Here is a 21634-nt window from a genome sequence, read left to right on the forward strand (position 1 = left end):
CGCGGGGTAATGCGTCCCCGCCGAGCGGCCGCTCCCGCCGTGTCCGCCGGGTCCTAGAGCCGTCCCAGCGAGGCCCCGCGGGCCGCCCCGCCGCCCGTCCGTGCCCGCCCGGCGGCGCCGGGCCATGAACGGCCCCGCGGGCGGCGGCGGTTCCCGCTGAGCGCCCGCACCCGGCATGGGGGTGAACGCCGTACACTGGTTCCGCAAGGGGCTGCGGCTCCACGACAACCCGGCGCTGCGGGAATGCATCCAGGGCGCCGACACAGTGCGCTGCGTCTACATCCTGGACCCCTGGTTCGCCGGCTCCTCCAACGTGGGCATCAACAGGTGGCGGTGAGTGCGGGGCGCTGCGGGGGCCCTAATCCCCGCGTTATGTATTCGGTCACGCTGCCTCCCCGCCATCCCCTCCCCTCCGCGCCCGATTGGGCCGCCGCCAGCGCCGGCTTCCCTCGGCCGCTCGCCCTCCCCGCGGGCCGGCGGTGTTACATATCCAGCCCAGCGCCGGCCCGGGCTGCGGCGCACGTGGGAGGGACGGGGAAGAAGGGACCGGGAAGCCCGTGGCGGAGCGCGGGCCGGTGGGCTGTGGCTTCCCGCTGAGGGGGGCGCTTGTTCTCGCTCCCGTGGGCGGCGGTTCAGTGCCCGAGCGCTGGAGCTCAGAGCCGGGTTGCTGCCGGGCGGAAAACCCTGTGGGGAGCAGCCCAGAGTTGGTTTGCACCATTTCAGGAACTCTGGGCAGCCGGGAACCCCGGGGCGACTCCGTCCTGGAGAAACTGCGAAGCTGCTCGCTTAGTTCAGAAGTACTTTTTCAGAGAAGCGTTCCTGCAAGGAAGGGTATCGCAAAATATCCTGAGTTGGAAGTCACCCACGAGGATCATAGAGTCCAACACCTGGCCCTGCATAGGACAGCCCCAAGAAACCCACCGTGTGCCTGAGAGCATTCTCTAGATGCTTCTTGAGCTCGGGCTGGCACGGTGTGCGGTGTCCCTTTCTGGAAAGTGCAGATTTATTCCTGCACCATCAAGCCAGTTGTAATTCTCCTACCCGATATAAAAATGAACTTTACTGTGGTGCTGTGACTGACGCTTGCATGCTAAATTTGTACCATAAGGCAGAGGTTAATAGGACTTCTGTGCATGCTTGTCATGTGAGATTAGTTAAAAAATCACTAGGAATCTGAAAATTGTTACCCTTGTAAAATGGTTGATAATGCAGTAAAGTTTGTGTATCATCTGTCCCTCCAATGTCAGGAACTTGAAATGTTAGTGAACTTAGCCTGCCCAGACTACAATGCTGAGAAGTTGCCTAGCTATGGAACAAGCACAATGAAACTTATCTTAACCTAAACTATGTCACAGAAGAATGACAAAGTTTAGAAACTTCAGGTTTCAATTGTGTTTACTTGAAGGATTGTTCCTTTCAGATTTAATAATTTGTATCCTAGCTTATACTTTACCAACCAGGTAACTTACCTTTGGAGGCTTTGAGTTTCTATTTTTTTTTTTTTTCAGATTTTGAGAGGTTTTCCTTACAATCTTCTTGTTTTCAAGAGATAGAAATACTAAAGATGCTTTTTGTAAACTGTAACTTGATGGTTATTTCATTTTCACTGACAAAAATAACTTATGAATAACTGTTAGATACTTCCCTTATCTGAGATTCATGATGTATGTTTATTTTATAAGAGACTTTTAAATCACTTTTCTTTTGAAGGGATAAGTTTTTTTTTTATAACATTTTGACTTAGTGAAGAGGCTCAGAGGTCTTAATTTTGTGGGTGAAACATGAACAGCCACTGAAGTTTAAAAAGAATGTGGACAACTGGTACAAGTCTAAGTGTCTTAAGAATACTTCATAGGTCTCTAATGTGCCCTGCAGTTGAAATGCTGAACAGTTTTTGGTTGTATTCTCTGAGCTAGTGAATGATAGACAAATGTGAACTTTGATTCTAGCAGAAGGAAGTTCATGTCTTCAGTGCTATTGCCCTGGTTCTTCAATGACTGTGTAATATGATCATTAGCTAATAGAGTCCTTGGGTACATCTGTGTGTGATGTATTGCTGGTTGGTTTACTTAAACAGTGTCTTCAGTGTTTTAGAAGGCAGCTAGTCCTTCCACTGCATTTTGCATTTGAAGAAAAATGCCTGGTTTTAGTTGCTGGTTAGAGGGACTGAATTTGGGGTACGATACAACTCCCCTGTCCAAAGCACATCAAGCAAACTCCTGGTACTCAAATACCCTCGAGGCACGTGCTGCACATGGATTTGAGTAGGAAATCTTGCTGCCTTCATAGCCTGGTTTTGTGAAATCATCACGTTTTTTTTCAAGTTTAAAAGTACAATAGCTTTATAGAATAATTGGCTGCTAAAGCTGTATGTTTATTAAGGTTCTTCTCAGACAGTTTTTATTTAAGTGGACAGTTACTAGTTTGGTATGACTCCTCTTTAGGTTCCAGTGGTTTTAATGAGATGCGTTTAACCAGTGCAGACACATACATTCCCAGTAAGTATACAGGATGCAATTTTTTAGTTTCCCAGTCTTATTTGGCACTTAATGAAAAAACATTTTATGTTCTTTTTCACATGATGACTATGAGCAAAATCGTTGCTTACATGCCTGTTGAGTAGGGTGTTGTAGTGAGAAACATTTTATTTGAGACTAGGAGCAGAAGCCCTTCAGCATTAGGAAGGTGAGTCAAATTTAACCTCCTGGTGTGAATTTACAGTGGTCCTTTCTTAATTTGAGTTGATTGACACCAAGAGTTTGTTGTCCTAGTGCCCTGGGCAAAACTCTGCTCTGTCAAACTATGACTAATGCAATCTACATGAGGAAAAATGGTGAAAGAATACAGGAAACCAGGAGGCTTAGGTTCTTGTTAGAATATTGTCATTCTGCAGGGTCACCAGTTATGGTTTATATTAACAAATGTGTGTTAAATCTGGTAAATAGCAACCTTTAATACATAGGTGCTTTCTAATTAACTTTTCTCTTTAAACAGTCATGTAACAATCAGGAACTAATATTTTTGTGTAATTGCACTATTGAGCAAGTCTAATTACTAAGCAGTCACATGGTCTTACTGACCTCCTTTCTCCTGGCATTCAGCCTACCTGTTCTAAATTCGTGAATACTACGTAACAAATGCCAGGACCTCCCTCAGCTCACTTCTTTTTTTTTCTGGGTCTGTTCAGTTTCTTCTTATTGTTCCTTTTTTTTCAAGCTGTCAAATAAATCAAGATGTGCTTTCATCGAAACATGCTTTTTCTGTGGGATGAGTTCATAGTGTTGTTCACAGGTCAACACTTGAGAGAGAGAAGTTACTTGGTGCAATAAAAGGTGATGCAGAAATGGTGGAGGGAGATGCCAAATCACACTAAGGCTCTCTTAAAATTTTGTCAGTTGCCCTTAAATGTTAGGCACCAGAATTAGCTTGCATCTAATTGTGTCAACAAAGCAGCCAAAGAATGTAACTTGCATACTCCAACAAGTAACCATTACCTACTTCTGAAAAAATGTGTTCGTATGTGTTCACAGACTTTCCCATATTAAGGAGAATGGGATTTCATGCTTAACAACATCACCTAGGGGAGAGCTTCATTTAGCCCTGGTTTTAGTGCAGAGTGACAATTGATCACAATATCTGAAAAGAAATGCAAACATTTTTAGTTGCTGCATAAGGATTTACTTTAGGTAATAATTTACCTCTTCTGGTTTGTCTTTTTTGGGTAGGTCTGTCTTTGATATGCTAGTTAAAACACTTTTTTAACCATTCCTGAAGAGAACAGATTTTACTTTTAAAATAGGAGTAATTGAATTTGCTTTGTATATCTCTTAGATTTTGTGAGAATATTGATGTGTTCAACATCCTTCAAAGTTAGCTGCTGCTATTATTGCAGATAGTGGTATTGACTTCAGAGAGAGAAGAGAGCTGATTTTTTTTTTTGCACACTCAAATTTCAAGCAAATAAAAAAACCTGAGAGGGAAAAAAATGTTTCATTTCCAGGACAATCACTGCAATTCATGGAAATGGGAACTTGTTTTAAAAATAATACTTAGACATCTTTCTGTAGTATCTATTAAATTTTGCTATTCTGTGCATCTGGTTTTGAAAATATACTTACAGTTTCAGCTTACATAGTTATGATTTGTCCAATAGAGATGTGTTTGTTGGATGGGGGATTGGTGGAAAAAGTTTGTCAACAGAATTAATTGATGAATGATTTGAATTTCATATGTGTAATTCGGGCAGACAGAATTTGTGTATTATACTTCATTAATTTTTGGTGACATGCTTAATATATAAAAAGGAATGCACAGAAATATTTATGACTTCTGTGATGGAAACATCCCTTTAAGTTGGTGTTTATTGTGTAGTACTTAGAATGAAAATCTATTTGATTTATGAAATATTTAACATGAAGCCCACCAAAGGCACTCTGTCATTCCCCTTGATTCGACAGGGAGTAGAAAATAAAAAGCTTGTGAGTCAAGATTAGGACAAGGAGAGACCACTCAGCCATTACCATTGTGGGGAAAATGTATTAATTTATTACCAATCAAATAAGAATAGGGTAACTGAAAATAAACGCAATTCTTAAAACACCTTCTTCCCACCCCTCCATTCTTTCTGGGCTCAACTTCACTCCCATTTTCTCAATCTCCTATCTCCAAAGAGCACAGAGGGTTGAGGAATGGAGGTTTTGGTCAGTTCATCAAATGTTGTCTCTGCTGCTTTTTCCTCAGGGGAAGGATTCTTCATGCTCATATTTTCTCCACCACGGTCCTTCTTGGGCTGTAGGTGGACAGCCTTCCTCTCAGTGGTCTTCACCACAGGCTGCAGGGGAATCTCTGCTCTGGTGCCTGGAGCATGTCCTTCCCCTACTTCTTCCCTGACTTAGGACTTTGCAGAGTTGTTTCTCTCACATATTCTCATGCCTCTCTGGCTTCAATGGCTCCTGAGCAGTAACATTTTCCTCCTGTCAGATACATTATTCCAGTGGCGCTACCTTTGCCAGCGAGCGGCATGTGGATGTTGGAGCTGTCTGGCATTGGCCTGGAAAGACAGATGGAAAGCTTCCAGCAGCTTCTCACAGCAAGCCACCCTTGTAGCCCCCTGACACCTTGACTTGTGGCCATGCAAACCCAGCATACCCTGTAATGAGTGGCTTCAACTCTAGAGCGGCGTGTGCCACTTGGAGCACTTGTGTTCGCCCAGCCCACTAAACTGCAGGTGATTAATCTGTGAGAAGTCTGTAGCTTCTTTTCGTAAGTTGCGTTTTCAGATGGGAACTCCGTGGTACCCACAGCTAGATTGGAGAAACCCCCCAGTGCCACACCCCTAGGCTGCTCACCTGTTCTCCTCCACAAAAAACATTTTTTACCCCAAAAGTGCCTGCAATTCAGCAACTCCCTCTATAATTTGTTTTATATGATCTAGCCCTATGATTTACAAAGTACGTCATTGAAACACACTGACGTATGTCCTCATGGATTTAATCCTGCACTGTTGATGAAAGGGTTGGTTCCACCCTCTTATGATAGCACACAACCCTGTGGTGAGCCAGTTTAGCTCATCAATCTGTCCAGAAGAGATAAATTACCAGTTTTGGTGGAATTAACTCTGTGGTAGATTGTGCCAGCAAAAAGGTCACCGTAGTAGTAGTAGTGAAGAGGCAAAGAGTGGGAAGGGCAGGTACCATTTCTTTCTGTGGCGGTATAGATTTGAGTCAGATTGCAATGGTCATATCACTCTTGGCCTGCATTGCTCATGTCTGCAGTAACCACCAGGTGTTTTTTGGAAGGGGATTATTGTTTTCTTCTGTGGCTTGCCATTTGTTGACACTCTTTGAAATGATATTGCTGAAAATAAGTATTGGCCTTTTTACTGTGCTGGGAAAGATATGCAATTTCTTTTTTGTCAGACTGTCAGAATGTGAGAAATAAGCCTGCTAGCTGAGGAATTACACTTTTCTTGTTTCCTTATTTTGGTGAATGATCTTGTATTGCCAGATTCTGTAAAGTAACTATTATTCAATTGGACAAGAAGACTGCACTGGTTGGTGTGGAGGGAGCAGGCAGTACTGCAAATTGAATTGTGCTCAGTAAGTTGGTTTTTCCAAAATAGCTGTTAGTATAGGCCAGAAAAATTACAGTGAGCATCTATACAATCTGGACTCCAAGGCTGATCTTGAAGGAGTTTTAATTCTTCAGGTTAAGAAATTTTGAGGTTTTAGACACCTGATTTTACATCACTGATCTCCAGGTTTGAGCATGTCCAGAGAAGATCTGGGTCAAGTGTTCCCGATATGTAATGGTATGTGGACTTCTAGTATTAAGGGAGAAATGTGATTCTGAAACAAGCCAATAGGATTTTTTTAGTCTTCCTTCTCTCTATTTTTGTTTTATTTTACAAAAGTATCAATAGATCACATTCTTTATTTGAGTAGGGCAAGGTAATCTGTCCACACCTGATAGTGTTTCCCGATCTGGTCACAAACAGGGAGGGTGATAACCCCCAACAAACACTATTGGTGAATGTGAAAACCGCTTTTTTTGGCAATCAAGAATTCAGAAGTTTTTTTTTTCTTTAACTGATCAGTATGTGACAGTGTCAATGAATTCCGCATATGTTCTTCAAAGCAAGTTATTTTATATTATCATTCTCTTTTGAACATTTTAATACAATAAAATCTTTTCCTCCAGTTTGGGAAAATGTCTTTATCCCAACAAATGGAAGCTACTCTTTAAATATATTATGCAAATATTGCAGAAAAGCCCGTTTATCGTTGTGCACTGCCTGAACTTTTCAGTTTCTAACAGTTTATCTACAGCATGGAAGCCTTTATTTTCAGAACTGGTTCTTTTCCAGTGCCTGGCAGGTTTTCAGGTTAGTTATATAACCTGTGATAGGAGGAAGGTCAAGCTGCCAGCAAAGTCGGCCATTTTTTCGGTGTAGAAGTCACTCTAAAGTCTGTGATGTTATGAATTTACATACTGAAAGAAACCCTTTGCTTTAGGGAGTCTTGTGACCTTCCCATAGTGACCTAAAAAGGCAGAAGTCATCTTGAGCATGAGTGGGTTGTGTGAGTAGTGTAAGAGTATGTAGCTTTGTGTTCCATGGGCTTAGTAATTTGCGTATCACATTTTAGCAGTTTTAATAGCCATACCTTTGGTTACCCCTAGGAAAGGACTAGATTTGATTACCAGGGTAAGAACTTCATAGTATTCTGGTGCAATACATTTCACTTAGATTTCTCAGAACTCTTGATTTAACACGGAGCAAGGTTAGTTTGTGTGCTTCTGTGTACTTTCGGCTTTCATGTTCTTTGCAATCTAGGTCAAGAGGTGAGTTATAATTGCAGTGTTCTTCTAACCCTGAAGCCTCCATTTGTTTTTCAGGTCACCATAAAGCATTTGCTTTCACTGCTTTGGAGTTTCCTGAGTGTAAATGATTTTTTATAAGGGAACAAAGCTTCAGTGGAGGTGACGGATAGACTGGAAAGGACAGGTCAATATTTCAGTGTTCTGTTTCAAGTGTGTAAGTGGAGATGGCTGTGGCCAAAGTCCGCATGCTGCCTATACTTTTGTAACAGTTAAAAATTGGAGTGCATTCCAATTACCAGTGGAGGTAATAAAAAACAACACATGAGCTTTGTTAGCATTAGTTTAGACAGTAAGTGAGCTGCAGTGAACAGAACTTCTTAAAGTATGTGCTCTTTTTTGGTAAATTCCATACTTTGATTTTTTTTTTATTTTTTATTTCTTACTATTTATTTTTAAATTGCATTAATATTTGAAAGGTCTAAAATTCAATGTTGGTAAACCTGTATAGGAAATAAGAATTTCATAATACTCCAGGTTTTGGAAGTAAACTAGTAAATTCAGGTGTCAAACTGTTGCTTAAAATCTTTTTGAAAAGTGCTAGTGCAACAACTTTTTTGCAGTGAGATAAAACCTGTTCAGTTTTATCAGAGATGGATGGGATTTGTTCCACTGAACATTGGTTAGGATGTGTCCTGCATATCTAATTTCTGTATTAACAGGCATGTGATGTACACCTTGAGCTTTTGTGTTATGCATTGCTTCCTCTTACAGCTAAACTAGAGAAATTTTCTGGACCTGTTTTAGAAGTTTACATAGTGTTTCTTAATTTATAGAAAAGCATTTCCCTTCCTGTTCATTCTCATGCATTTCTTCTTTAACATCTCTATGTTTGTGGCTCTTTCACAGACATGAAAAGTAAAGGCTGTAAAATTCTCCCACTGAAGGTTTGTACATTTTCAGAACATAAACCCATATCCCTTCAGAATTAAAACCAGAAATGTTGAAAAAACTGTATGTAAGCTCAAATGGAGAAATTGTGAAGTGTGAATATATGTTACTAATTCTTCAGTGATGGAGATGAAATATCTACAGTACAGGTTACTTAGGAACAATTCCTCTAAGGAAAACTTGTATTTTTCTATCTGTTGTCTAACCAACATATGAAATCCATGACCTAGGAAATGTTTTATTTTTTATAGCAAGGAACCTGTGGAGTTCAGTGCTTGCAGATTTTTTTTTTGTTTGTTTCTCAGTGCCAGTGTTCTACTGACCTTATCAGTGAGGGGTAAACTGTGCTGCAATTGAGAGAGAGAGAGAGAAAAAAAGTGATTGAAAAAACAGCAATAAGAGGGTTATTTGCATCAGACAGAGAAACAAATAAATAGATAAATAGGCAACTTGTTCATATAGGCCGCTCATTATTTCATGCCTTGTATAGTTCATAAAACATGATCATGTTTGCTATGCACTAAAGATACAGAACATCATGGCAAACATCTCAATTTCACAATCTGTGCAGTTCTGAAGTACTGGGGAAGCATCCAGAGAATTACAATACTGAATTTTATGGAGCAGCTGGCATTGAAAATAGTTAGTGGTTTGATTTCTAATATATTGGACTCATTAAAGAATGGACTAAATGTTGTCTGCTATGTTCTCTATAGAGTTTCCTCTGCATTGAAATTTTCTGTCTGTAAATCCTGTAACATCAAGTGATTTTTTTTTCATTCTTTCTTCTTCATACTTTATGTTCTAGAGATGAAACAAGCTCATTTTTTTTTCCAAAAGCCTTAAAGCTGAAGAAAACATTGTGGCTTTTAGCAGAGATTACCTAATATTTTTTCCCTTTTTCCTGTCTCATGGGAGAAGTATGACTACATAGGCAAAACTGAGACATGCATTTAAAAGAAAATATTCTACACAGTAATTTTTGCCATCCATGTTTCAGAAGGGTCTTTGGGGGAGGAGGTTGCATTTCGGTTTTGTTCTTTAGAAGTCTTGCTATTAGTGAACTCAAGAAGATGAAACCATCCAAGTCTTAATGGGGGTGATCAAGCCAAGGATGGCATCTGAATTATTTGTTTTATTTGTGTTGCCTAGGGATAATTCCTATGACTTTCCTTCATTACTTTTCAGTAGATGACGGGCCAGGTCTAGTTTACTGTGCTTTATCCATGTTTTTTTTTTTTAGAGAGTGTAACTGTTTGCTGTTTACTGCTCTTGTACAGTATTTCCCAAATCCTGTAAATGTTTCCTTAAAGGTCTCTATGAGGAACATCAATTTTTTTTTTTCTCTAGCATACTCTTTCATTTGCTTGACCTGGAAACGTTTTCTAGTATGTAGTTTCTTCAGTTTATGACAAAGGAAAAAGTTGAAAATTGCTGTGATATTGACAGTTCTGCTTTAATTGCTTTGTATTTTCCTCTTTTATTTCAAGGCTTTCGTAACCTGAGGAGACCTGTGTAAAATTAATTTTCATCATATAGTCATGGTGCTTTTCAGTGAGTAGAGTTCTTTTACTGGTTGAAATTTCCTTTCTGTAAGCTAGTTGCCAATAAATTTACTGTTGAGCAGTACTTTATCTCAGCAGTAGTGTGTTTTTCTTCTAAACCATGAAGAAAATCATGAGTTTGTGGGGGATAATGTGGATGTTTCTATTTTTCCAATTTAGAATTTGGCTTTTTGCATTCTTTTGAACTTAACTCCACCAACCTCTCTTTTTCAGTGCCAACACTGAAACATTGCCAAAGCAAAATTCTTCAATGCTGCATTTGCAGCATTTGGAGGAATTTTTACTCCAATTCTTTACTGTGTCCATAGGAGACAGCATGATAAAGCTTGCATTTTTGGCATTGGAGGTCACACTTTGAAACAGAAAAGTGTTACTAGTAATCATGTGTTGCTCTTTCAGCAGCAGCCTCTCCTATTTCTTTTCATAATTCTGTACTTTTTTCCCTTCTATTAGTCTGTCTTTATTCCAGAATCCTACCTTTGCAGTTGTTGCTCTATGGCTAGTCAAGTGCAGTGGTAAAGTAAAAATAATTTTTAGGCTTTTTGGGTGGTTTTTTTACTACTTTGTTTGATGAGTATGAGGTTTTCAGGAACAGTTATGTCATTGTAAGTGGCTTGTTCCCAAATGAAACAGTGCAGGAAATTCCAAAAACTTTTCCACTTGCAGTACTATAATGTCACCAGTTGCAGTATTTTTCCTGCTGAACTTAGAAATTTTAAGAATACCTAAGTAAACTTTTAATCCTAAAACACCTAAAGTAAACTTTGGAGAGCTTTTTTGTGTGTTCTTTGTTTTTCTGCTTTCATCATATGAGTTGTATTATCTGTCAGAAGCTTTCTGTTGACTGGAGTTCTAATTATGGTGTACTACATGGTAATGCCTAGCTTGTCTTTTCTTGGAGTGAGTTTTCTTTTGCTTGGAAATGTTTGTCTCTTGTGCTTGTCTCTTTAATTTTACCTTGAATGAAAGCTTTTGGACTTGATTGAATACATTGATCAAAAAATACCTAAGTGCAAGTCAGTGTGATTGATGTTGGAAGTCTTGTAGTCTTATTTCTACAGAGATAATTATTTCCTTCATTAGTTTAAGAGGTGATATTTTTTCCTTTGTTGTAAGGAAAAATGCTGGTTTTAACAGCAACAGTAAAGAGAGAATTATGTAATTGTCAGTGTTTCTTCCTTTGTGGTACCTTTGTGTCTCCCCTCTCCAGTGCATGCAGGGTTAAATAGGGTTTAAAAATATGTGAGCTTTACCTGCCATTCACCAGGGTTTTTCTTTTGTGCAGGTTTAATGTTATTTAGACCTGTAATAAAGGATGGTGTCCATTAGCTTGTGCTTGGATGGTGGTACAGGAACAGCCTGTTTGTGCCGGCGTTTGGTGCCAGCTGTTGAGTCTGGCAGGGGACACGCTGTTCACGAGCGCCTGTTCCTTTTCACACCTTCCCCTTCCATTCTTTATCAGCTCCTCTGGCTCTGAGCGCTGCCGTGGCACTTTCTGAGCTCCGAGCACATATTGGGTTTCATGTAACCTTTAGCCACCGACACTTCTGAATAGGACACAGAGGAAGAGCCGAACCGACCCGCTGCTTGTACCTGCTCAAATGAAGCCTTTCTGTGTCCCTGTTAGGAATAAAGTTCAGCAGTGGTACAGGAATCCTCTCGGAGCGGCTCCGTAGGGAAGGAAAATTCGGATCTTGCTGCAACGGTTACATATAACTGGAAAAGTAGGTCATTGTGGCAGGGAGTAGTCCAAACAGCCGCCCGGTTGCTGCAGCAACGACCTACTTTACGAAACTATTTTTGTTGATTCATATTGAAATGTTCTTCTTGAAAGTGCTATAAGGAAATGATCAGGTTAGGAGATACGTAACAGTGGGAGCTGCAGGCTTTGTGGACTCCTCCTGCCCTCCTCCTTCCCCTCCGCCCCCCGCCCCCGTGGTTTTGCCCCCTGATGTTGAATATAGGAGGATTAAAGTAAATGAGGTTTGTTTCTGTTCGGGGTGGCCTCTAATAGGGAACAGCTTTTTTTTTTGCCTGAAGGTTCTGCATAACAATAATACCTATCATTGGTGATTATGTTTCCAGAGTTCAGAGCCTACAAATATTCCTCTATAAATATTGTCTATAGAAATAACTTTAGAGTTAAAACAAAACAAACAAACTAGAGAACCACCTTTTTCTTGGAAAATATAAAATCTTTCTTGAGCACTGGAACAGACTTTCCAGGGAAGTGGTCACAGCACCAAGCCTGACGGAGTTCAAGAAGTATTTGGACAACACTGTCAGGCACGTGGTGTGATTCTTGGGGTTGTCCTGTGCAGGGCCAGGAGTTGGACTCATTGGTCCTTCTGGGCCCCTTCCAACTCAGGATATTCTGTAATTCTATGAGTATCACTCTTCTGGAATGCTCATAGTTTCTCTTGATATTCAACTGCTCTTCTACTAACCACTTTTCTCCAACAAAGTTTATCCACATTCAGGAAGGTGGACTCTTGATGCCTGCCCCTTCTTCTTTCTTTTCCTTTTTTCTTTTTTTTTTTTTTGAAATTGGCAGTGTTGTTGTCTGAGTCTTCTCTTTTGCTATTAATTCTAATCCTCACGCAAGCAAACTGGAAAAAAGTACAGTGATTCTGTATAAAAGGATGTTCTCCAATTGTCTACCTTTATTCTTTCAATAAAATAATAAAAAAAGCTGTCGCTGGTGTTTAGGAAGTGAATTTTGGAAATCCACTCCTATTTTCTAAAAGGAATGGGTAGATAGGGAAAGTGTAAAAGTACAGTTGTTACTGTAAAATTTTAATTCTTCATAAAATCTTTAAACTACTGTGACTTGGGCAGAGATGACTGAGTATTACTCCTTAGTTATCAGAGTCTTCTACTTAACTGTCCTATGTAACTTTTTAAGATCAGTTTAGTTACTTCTGGTGATGTACCTTCTGTTGGTCCTGACCTTCAGTATTGCAGGGAGCTGCTGAAGTTGTGGCAGATGAAGACAGCACATTTATCCAGAAGTTATTTGGGTTATTTAATCTATTGTGTCTTGAGCTATACTTCAGTTCTGTTTTCCAGGACTTACTGAGCTCTTTGCATTTCCTGCATCATCTCCTGCATCAGCCTCTGCAGCATGAGTTGAAGATTTACCTTCGCTAGTCTGCCCACATGCTGAGATAGTTGATGACAAAGTGGAGGTTTTCAGGATTTATGCAGCTTGATAAAAAAATATGTGTTTCATTTATTTGTTTGGGGGGGTGTAAATATTTTTTTTTTCTTCATCATTAAGATCTGCTAAAGAATAGCAGATTTAAATAAGAGAACTTGGATACATGAGAATAAGGTGGCTTAAATTTATGTATGACCATGTCTGTACTCTCAAGTAACTCTAAATTTGTAATTTGCTTCTAGGTAATATTTCCCCAGTTGTCTCCAGTGCAATTTGTTTGCTCTTGGTTTTCCTTTATGGATCCAAGTAGTTTCTCTCTGGAGAGAACAGGCATAAAAAATTAAAGTCAAATAATAAATACTTTGATTTATTAGATTAGAATTAGAGGATTAGGAAAAAATAAACACAGAATATCTACATTAAAGAACAGAAGACGCTAAGAGAGAGATTTTAGGAAGCTGTGAGCCTGTTAGTCTTCTATCACCAGCAGACTGGCCTTTGTAGCATGAAGTAATTTGAGATGTTCGTTTCAAGTTACGTGGGAATAATTTAGGTGAGTAGTGGGTGCCCTTTGAATATGAAGTTAAGTTCCAGACTTCATAGAAGCTAAATACACCAGCTAAATACACTGTGATGTATGGCTCACAAAATAGGAACCAACTTTATAGTGCTATTTCATGGAATCACAAAATGGGTAGGGAGGGACTTTGGAGATCATCAGGTCCAACCCCTCCCCTAAGGCAGATTCACCCAGAGGAGATTGCACAGGATGTGTTCAGGTGGATTTTGAGTATCTTCAGGGAAGAGGACTGCAGCTGCTCTGGGGCCTGTTCTAGTAATCTGTCACTCCCACAGTAAAGATGTTTTTGTTCATATTCAGATGAAGTTTCCTGTGTTCTAGTTTCTGTCCATCGTCCCTTATTCTGTCACTGGGCATGGCTGAAAAGAGTCTGGCCCCATCCTTTTGACACCATCCTTAAGATATTTGTATGCATTGATAAGATTCCCTCTCAGTCATCTCTTCTCTGGACTGCACAGCCTGGACTCTTTCAGCCTTTGCTCATTAGAGGGATGCTCCAGTCCCCTCATCTACTTTGTAGCCCTCTCCTGGACCTTCTCCAAGAGCTCCTTGTCTTGCTTGAACCGTGGAGCCCAGCATACCCACTCACAACCCTGGACACGTCACTCTGGATGTGGCCTCACCAGTGCAGATCATCTCCCCTGACCTGCTGGCAATGCTCTTCCTAATGCTTCCCAGGGTACCATTGACCTTCTTGGCCAAAAGGTACACTTCTGGCTCCTGGTTTAACCTGTTGTCCACCAGGAATCACAGATCCCTCTCTGCAGAGCTGCTTTCCAGCAGGACAACATTTAACCTGTACTGGTACTTTCATGCACTCCTCCTGTTCTCCATGACCTTTCATAGATGATGGAGAGTGGATGATGGTTTAACAATAACATCTGCCAGCTCCCTCAGCACTCATGGATGCATCTCATTGGGATCTATGGATTTCTGGATGTCAAGCTTGACTGAAGGATGTCTAATCTGATCCTCCTTGGCCAAAGGAAAATCTTCCTTTTCCCGGACTTTCACTCTTACCTCCATGCTCAGGGATTCCTGGAGTCTGGCTTTAGCAATAAAGATTGAGCAAAGAAAGCATTCAGTAACTGTGCCTTCTCTGCATGCTTTGTCACCAGGACACCCACTTGATTCAGCAGTGAGCCCATGTTTCCCTAGTCTTCCTTTTGCTACTTTTAGCAAAAGGTAGGAAAGGAGAAGTCCTCCTTGTCATTCTTGACATCCCTTGCTAGATTCCATTCCAAATGGACCTTAGCATTCTTTATCATATTCCTGCATAATCTGACAACGTGCCTTTATTTCTGCCAAGTGGCCTGTCATGTTTTCTATATTCCATAAAAATTCTTCTTGTGTTTCAGTTTTGTCAGAAGCTCCTTGATTATCCATACAGGTCTTCTGACTCTCTTATTTCTCACTAACAGGGATGCACTGGTCCTTAGTTTGGGAGAAATGATGCTTGAATGTTAACTAGCACCCTTGGACCCCTCTACCTTCTGGAGCCTTAACCCGTGAGATTCCTCTGAGTAGGTCCTTGAAGCAGACAAAAGTAGATCTCCGAAAGTCCAGGGTTGTAATCCTGCCTATTAATCCTGCTTCCTTCATCTTTGGGAGATTATGAATGTCTTCTAATAGGACAAAAATATTGTGTGTTTCCTTCCTTTGGGGAATGCTAACCTGAAAAGTTAGTTCAGTTGGAAAGAAATTAATGAGAGAAGGTATGTAAGGAAATGCCAGCTTTTTGCCCAATATGAGATAGGTTTGATTCAAATAAGTTTGTTGTTCCTAATAGAGCAGTACTGCTTGCTGTGGTTGATGTTCTGTTCTCACTCCATATCTGAAATAGTCTTTTTTCCTTAGTGTCAAAGAAGATGCACCCAAAAGGACTCAGCTTGGAGAGATTAAATTTTAAACGTGGTTTTCTCTTGATTATTATTCAAAGCCCTTTCATCTGTTTTCAAAGAATTGCCTTTTTTTTTTTTCCCCAAGAACCTCTTTTACAGCTGTATGTGGGCTTGGATGTATCTTGCATTTGTCCTCTGTCACAGCTCTGCTTTGGCTTAAAGATTGTAACAGCAGTAAATTTCAGGGGAAAAAAAGCCAAGTAACACACATCATGTTCAACCTTTGGTTTTGTTGTTGCAAGTGGATCAGCTATACTAAGTTATGAAAGATGCTGTAGTCCTGAATTGCTCTCTAAAGGAGCTGTTTTTCCTTCGCTGACTGTAGAGCAACCCTGCAGGAGATTAGTTAACTCCCACAGTTACTTCACTTAAGTATCTAGAGTTTAATAACATGAACTTTTTCCTGCTCTTGTGTACAACTTCAAAGGATAATACCTTTACAAAATGTATTATTGTATGTATATAGCATTATATAGAATGTGGAAGTTGGATGTGAGATTCGTTGAAACAATGTGGTACAATAAGGGATGCCTCTGTGACCTTGATTTGGTAACAGGAAAATACTACTGTGGCGGGCTGCCAAAGGATGCTGTGGAGTGTACATAACACTTAAATCCTGTCTGAGCTTAATCTTCTTACAGTTTCATAAGAATATACAGCTTGCACTAAGACACATTGGTTGGTGACAATCAAAGAGACAAATATACTGGTAAAATACTGAATATTTGTATAAAGGGGGATCAAATTTGAGATACTTCTCAGTGCCTCATACTCTGGTTTAGTTTTTGATTTGGTATTCGCATTGTGATTCCTGTTGAAATTAGTATCAGGCATGTATTTGCCTAATACTGAAATCTCCTTATAACCTAATCAGACATATGGCAAAGTATGTGTGAAAGAAAAGTGCTCTTGCTCTCTCTCTGAAGAGAAAGAAATGGTATGTGATTTGTGTGATTAATACATTAGGGTCTAATGCTGTAAATTGTACTCTATCTAATAAAATGTGGTTGGTATTAAACCTTTTTCTTGAATCCAGCTCTACTAAATTGTGAAAGATGAAGGAGGAGTATCTGATAGCATTGTTGAATAAAACAACTGAACAGGGTAATAAAGCTAGCAGATATTAGGCTGCCTAAGGTAATTCTGATAGACAAAGTCTGGGGAGCAAATACCCCTAACAACGTGAGTCTCTTGTTTGACAGAGCTTTTCTGTTGATGGAAATCAATGGCTTGGTGTGAGGACTAGTGGATAGATAAAAGGTATTTAAAAAGAGAGGTAAAACACAAGTTTGGATGGGTTGCTGGAAGTTGACCAGTTGTGGGTAAAAAGTATTAAATTTAGGAACATAACAAGTTTTAGCACTGTTCCTTTTCACTCAAATTCTTAAACTTCTTCTCAGAATGAGAAAGGCTAGCTAAATTCCTGTATTTTGTGTGTCTGTGCAGTCTAACACTCCTGCTAATGGTCAAATTCAGAATCTGGATTAGTTTAGAAAATGTATTCTTAGTGGTTTAGCTCACTAGCATTTTCAGATGTGAATAGCACCTGCAAGAGAAGTCACTGCATTTTAAGTCCCCTCAGTTCCCAGTAACTGCCCTCCTTTTGTACTGGCAAGGATGCTTATATGTGATTGTGGTTTCTGAGTGTTTATTACTCCTAAAAATAACCCCAAACAAGACTTAAAGGTAGCCTTAAATAGTGTGTCTATAGGTATCTTTCTTGTAGGTCTCCTCCCTAAATAAAATTGTTACCTTTCTAACAGTCTGCTCCTGACTTCTTCCCTGTATTGTCTTTAATCATGTTAATAGTGCTGAGCCAGGAGCATTGTGTGATGTAGTGCTTGCTTTAGGTCATTTTGTTAATGGTTAACTGTGTTAACAATTACTTATTCAAGTTTTTGAATAGCTACTTCGATGGTATCAGTTTCTTTCAGTTGCATGGTAGCTAAAATTATGAGCTGTATTATGCAATTATTACCAGTTTCTGGCAATTAACTTCTATTTTAGACCCCAAGCATACCTTGTATGATTGACAGCAAAGAAGGTTTGTGGAGTTTCTTGGAGTCAACTGCTAAGATTTTATGTGCATGTCTTTTAAAGAATGAAGTCTTCAGCAGCTTTCATGAAAGTCCTGAATATCATAATTAGATGTCTCTGGCAAAATGTGTGTAATGCTCTCTAAGAATGTTGCTTGCAGACAGGGATGCTTTGCATCAGCATCTTCCCCGTGTTAAAATATGTAAGTCTTTTCTGCCTCCCCGTATCATGTCAGTCATGCATGTACCTCACATCATTTGCTAGTGTGAAATTATTAGTGAACGTTTCCTTCTGGTTTGCCTAAGGGTCGTTTGATACTAGATAGAGGAAATCCGGGCTGATGCTCTAATCTGATAAAAATTATCTGGACATAATTTTTGTGTCTCTTAATGAAGTTTTTAGTTTGAAAGAATATAATTCATTCAAAGTGCAAAAGAAAGTGCTTTCCCATTGACTGTTAGGTTGAGGGATAAAAGTTAGTTTAGACTGCAGACTCAGAAATGTGACCTGTTATTGTAAGGGGAGATTTAAATATCTTTTCATTGCCAGAGTCTGGTATATAGTAGAGTTTAAGCCTAGTAGCTCTTGCTTCATAGCTGCTATGAAGAAACTTTGCCTCTAGAGCTCATTTACTGAAAAGAAATACTTTTTATGAGATGGAGGTTTCATATTCATTTTCAATTCATAGACTAATTTACCATTCCTGTGAGAGGAACGTGTTTGTGAGCATTTTGGTGGATCTTTTCAGAAAGAAAGGTCAAGTAATTTTGCATTCAGTTAAAGATGCTGTGCTGCTTCTGCAAGTTTTAGGCAACTAATGAGAAAAAGAGGAGGTGAAAACTTTGTTCATGACAAGTAGTTGATTAGATTATTATGTATCTTGGTAAGGTATGTTTTTAAAAGTGATTATTTAAGAAGGTTCATATTTAATTAAGCTTTTTGCAGGGGAGATTGGACTAGATGACCTTCAAAAGTGCCTTCCAACCCAAACTATTTTGTGACTATAAATCTGTGTAAAGGCTTTTATGTTGGACAACTTCTATTAACACTTCAATGAAAAAATGCCTTTCGATGTAGTATACCATAAATACAGTGGATGTAAACAAAAGAGGTGATTAATTGTTTGCATCTCATTTTGTTAAAACACATTTGGTTCGACTGAAAGAATCAAATATGATTAATAAATGGCATGCTTCTTCTGTGTTCTGGAAGTCAAAAGCAGTATTCTTTTGCATTGCTATTACTCTAGGTATTGTAAGGTCCCTAGAATTTGATTTGGTCTGTTATTTTTGAACAATGCGCTTTCTGTGAGTCTTGCAATACAGGCTGTGGTTGGACTGTGTTTAATTTGTTCTGGTTTTTATTGAGGTGAGGGGGAGTGTGTGTGTCCCCTGGCCACCCTCCTGCTTTCTTCCTACATACATTTAACAGTTTGAGTCTACACTGTTATTTTTGTTAAGTACCTGAAAGAGTTTTATGGAGATTGAAATGCTGGAGTGTGGTGAGAGATAAGAGAGATAATAGAGGGGATTTGGGGAACCAAGAAATACAGATTAAACAGTATTAAGGGCAAGTTTAGGGATCTTGGATGTGAATTGGAGACTGGGTCAGTGCATGTTATCTTCTTGAATAGGATTTTGTTCCAAGCCCAGACTAGAAAGTTACATGTTGTGATCAGTCAGGTAGGAAGAAAAGAGACTGAGAAAATAGAGAACTGAAATGCCAATAGGAAAAAAAATCAAGTTTCCTGAAATACAGGAATAGTTATGAAAGTTTATGTCACCAGTTTCTTTCCATAACCTTTCCCTCTACTCTGTGAGATGAGTTTAGACAACAAACAAACCAGTGTCACAACAACAAAACTCCATACAACCAAACTACAAAATAAAAAAAACAAAAACAAACCCCCCCCCCCCCAAAAAAAACCACAAAAAAAAAAGAAACCCAAAAAAACCACCTGATCTCCTGGATTATTCCAAAGGTATCCAGGACAGTGTTGTAGTTTTTCTTCCTAGTGTTTTGTGAAGTATATGTGAATGCACATGCTCCTTGAAAGTGAGATTCACGTGGATAAGAATAATGAATAGTGTCTGTCATTCCAGGTTTAAAAAAACCATGAGAAAATTAAGCTATAATTTTCAGAGTCCAAATAGAATTGACTTTGTCCTGGGGACATGGGGCTCAAGTTCTCTCTGATAGAAGCATATCCAGCTCTCATCTGATTCTTAAAATAACTCCTGCTTGGTTTCTAACTGAGTATAGAGAAGTTTCTTCTTCTTTTCTAGCTACCACAGAATTTTTTTCAAAACAAAACTGAGCAAAGTAAGAAAAATTAGGCATTTCTGGTTTGTTCCAGTCATTAAACATCTAAACATACTTTGCCAGCCTAGAAGCCATTGTATTCTTTTATGCTGGCTGCTGAGAGGCCTGTTCTTATTCTTTCAGGTCAAGTGAGCCACACATTTTATGTATTTAATAGCAGCCGGGGGAGGTTCCTCCCAGACTTTCAGATATTTTTTTTTTAAGTTTTTTCCCGATGTAAAGTTGGAAGCAATGTGTGTTAGGTAGACATCACTTACATATTGCTAAATACTTAGAAAATGGATGTTAGCAGGTTTACAGCAATCATGTATGCTATATCCCTCCCAGAAGGCATAGCATTTTCACCGTATCTGGTTAGCGTTTAGAATTTGTCTTCAGAATTTACATGCATATGAACTCCTGATTTTAGTAAACCTGGTTGCTCAGTGCTTTTGTCTTCATAACACGGTGGGCACTTGCAGAGGTGCTCGTGCCCTTCTGTGGTAGCTGTGCCACTCCTCAGCAGGCGCAGTCGTGGCGCTGCTTCCCCTGCCTCGCTCTCAGGCAGTTGTTCCGGAGGTGTTATCGCTGTGGCCTTGCACCTGCACAGTGTCATTACAGCAGGCTTTCTCAGGAGTAATGGACTGCAGTGTGGGAATTGCCTCTTTTTTTTGCCCCCTTTGGGTGTAGCTTGTGTTTATGGCAGGGGATGCAGTAATGTGTGAGCACAGAAATCAGTGATCAGCAGGTGCCGACTCAGCAGTTGCCCAGATCTGCATGTGCTCTGCTGAGTGCCAACAGCACTGTAAGGAGGAATGGCTGAGAGGGCTTGAGCAGCTCCTGGTGAAATGTATGTTGTTAGTACAGAATTACAGAATGGTTGGGGTAGGAAGGGACCTCTGGAGATCACCTAGTCCAGCTGTCCCTGCTAAAGCAGGTTCACCTGGAGCAGGTTGCACAGGATCATGCCCAGATGGGCTTTGAATATATCCAGGAAAGGAGACTGCAACCTCTCTGGGCAGTCTAGTTCAGTCTTCTGTTACCCTCAAAAAAGTTTTTCCTTATATTCAGATGCAGTTTCCTGTTTCATTTTGTGCCTGTTGCCCCTTGTCTTATTGCTGAGCATTGCTGAAGAGAGTCTGGCCCTGTCCTCTTGACACTGTGTTTAAGATATCCGTATGAATTGATAAGATCCCCTCTCAGTAATTTCCTCCAGACTACACAGGCCCAACTTTCTTAGCCCTTCATTATAAGATGTATGCTACAGTCCCCTCACCATCTTTGTAGCCCTCCACCAGAGCCTCCCCAGTAGTTTCTGGTCTTTCTTGGGCTAGGGAGCCCAAAACTGGACTCAACACTCCAGATGTGGCCTCACCAGGGCAGAGTAAAGGGAGAGGATCACCTCTCTCAACCTGCTGACCATGAGAAAAATATTATGGAGGAGCCACTTGCTGGACTGGAGAGGGTCCAGGGGAAGGGCACTCATCTGGGGACCTCCAGCACTTTTCTTTCCATCTGGCTGCAAGGTAGAGTTCTTTTTTTTCCTCTTTTCCTTTTGTTTTTATTTCTTCCCCAAACCACTTTCACCACTGGAGTTATTATATCTACTAATAAATCTTTGTGCATGTGAACCTGTCTCAACATTGTTTGTGTAGCTGCCTGTTTCCCTTGAACACTTGCAGATTTGCAGCACCCCATTCTCCCCCCCCCCCTTTTTTTTTTTGCCTGATGTGCTAATTTGCTTATGAAATAATTCTGGTGAAGTTACAGCCCAGATGCATATGTTATATAGAGGGCTGTTTCTATAAATGAAGGGCAGAGG

General features: G+C 40.1%; 1 protein-coding gene across 2 annotated transcripts in view; it reads left to right on the forward strand.

Annotated features, from left to right (window-relative positions):
• Nucleotides 1–175: 175 nt before the first annotated feature.
• Nucleotides 176–21634, forward strand: part of CRY1 (cryptochrome circadian regulator 1) — a 38467-nt gene continuing 17008 nt past the window's right edge. For both annotated transcript variants that reach the window (XM_068191063.1, XM_068191062.1), the window contains exon 1: nt 176–333. In XM_068191063.1, coding sequence (XP_068047164.1) covers nt 176–333 — 158 coding nt within the window. The remainder of the gene's footprint in view (nt 334–21634) is intronic.

Source organism: Anomalospiza imberbis, chromosome 5, assembly GCF_031753505.1.
Source record: "Anomalospiza imberbis isolate Cuckoo-Finch-1a 21T00152 chromosome 5, ASM3175350v1, whole genome shotgun sequence".
Taxonomy (NCBI): domain Eukaryota; kingdom Metazoa; phylum Chordata; class Aves; order Passeriformes; family Viduidae; genus Anomalospiza; species Anomalospiza imberbis.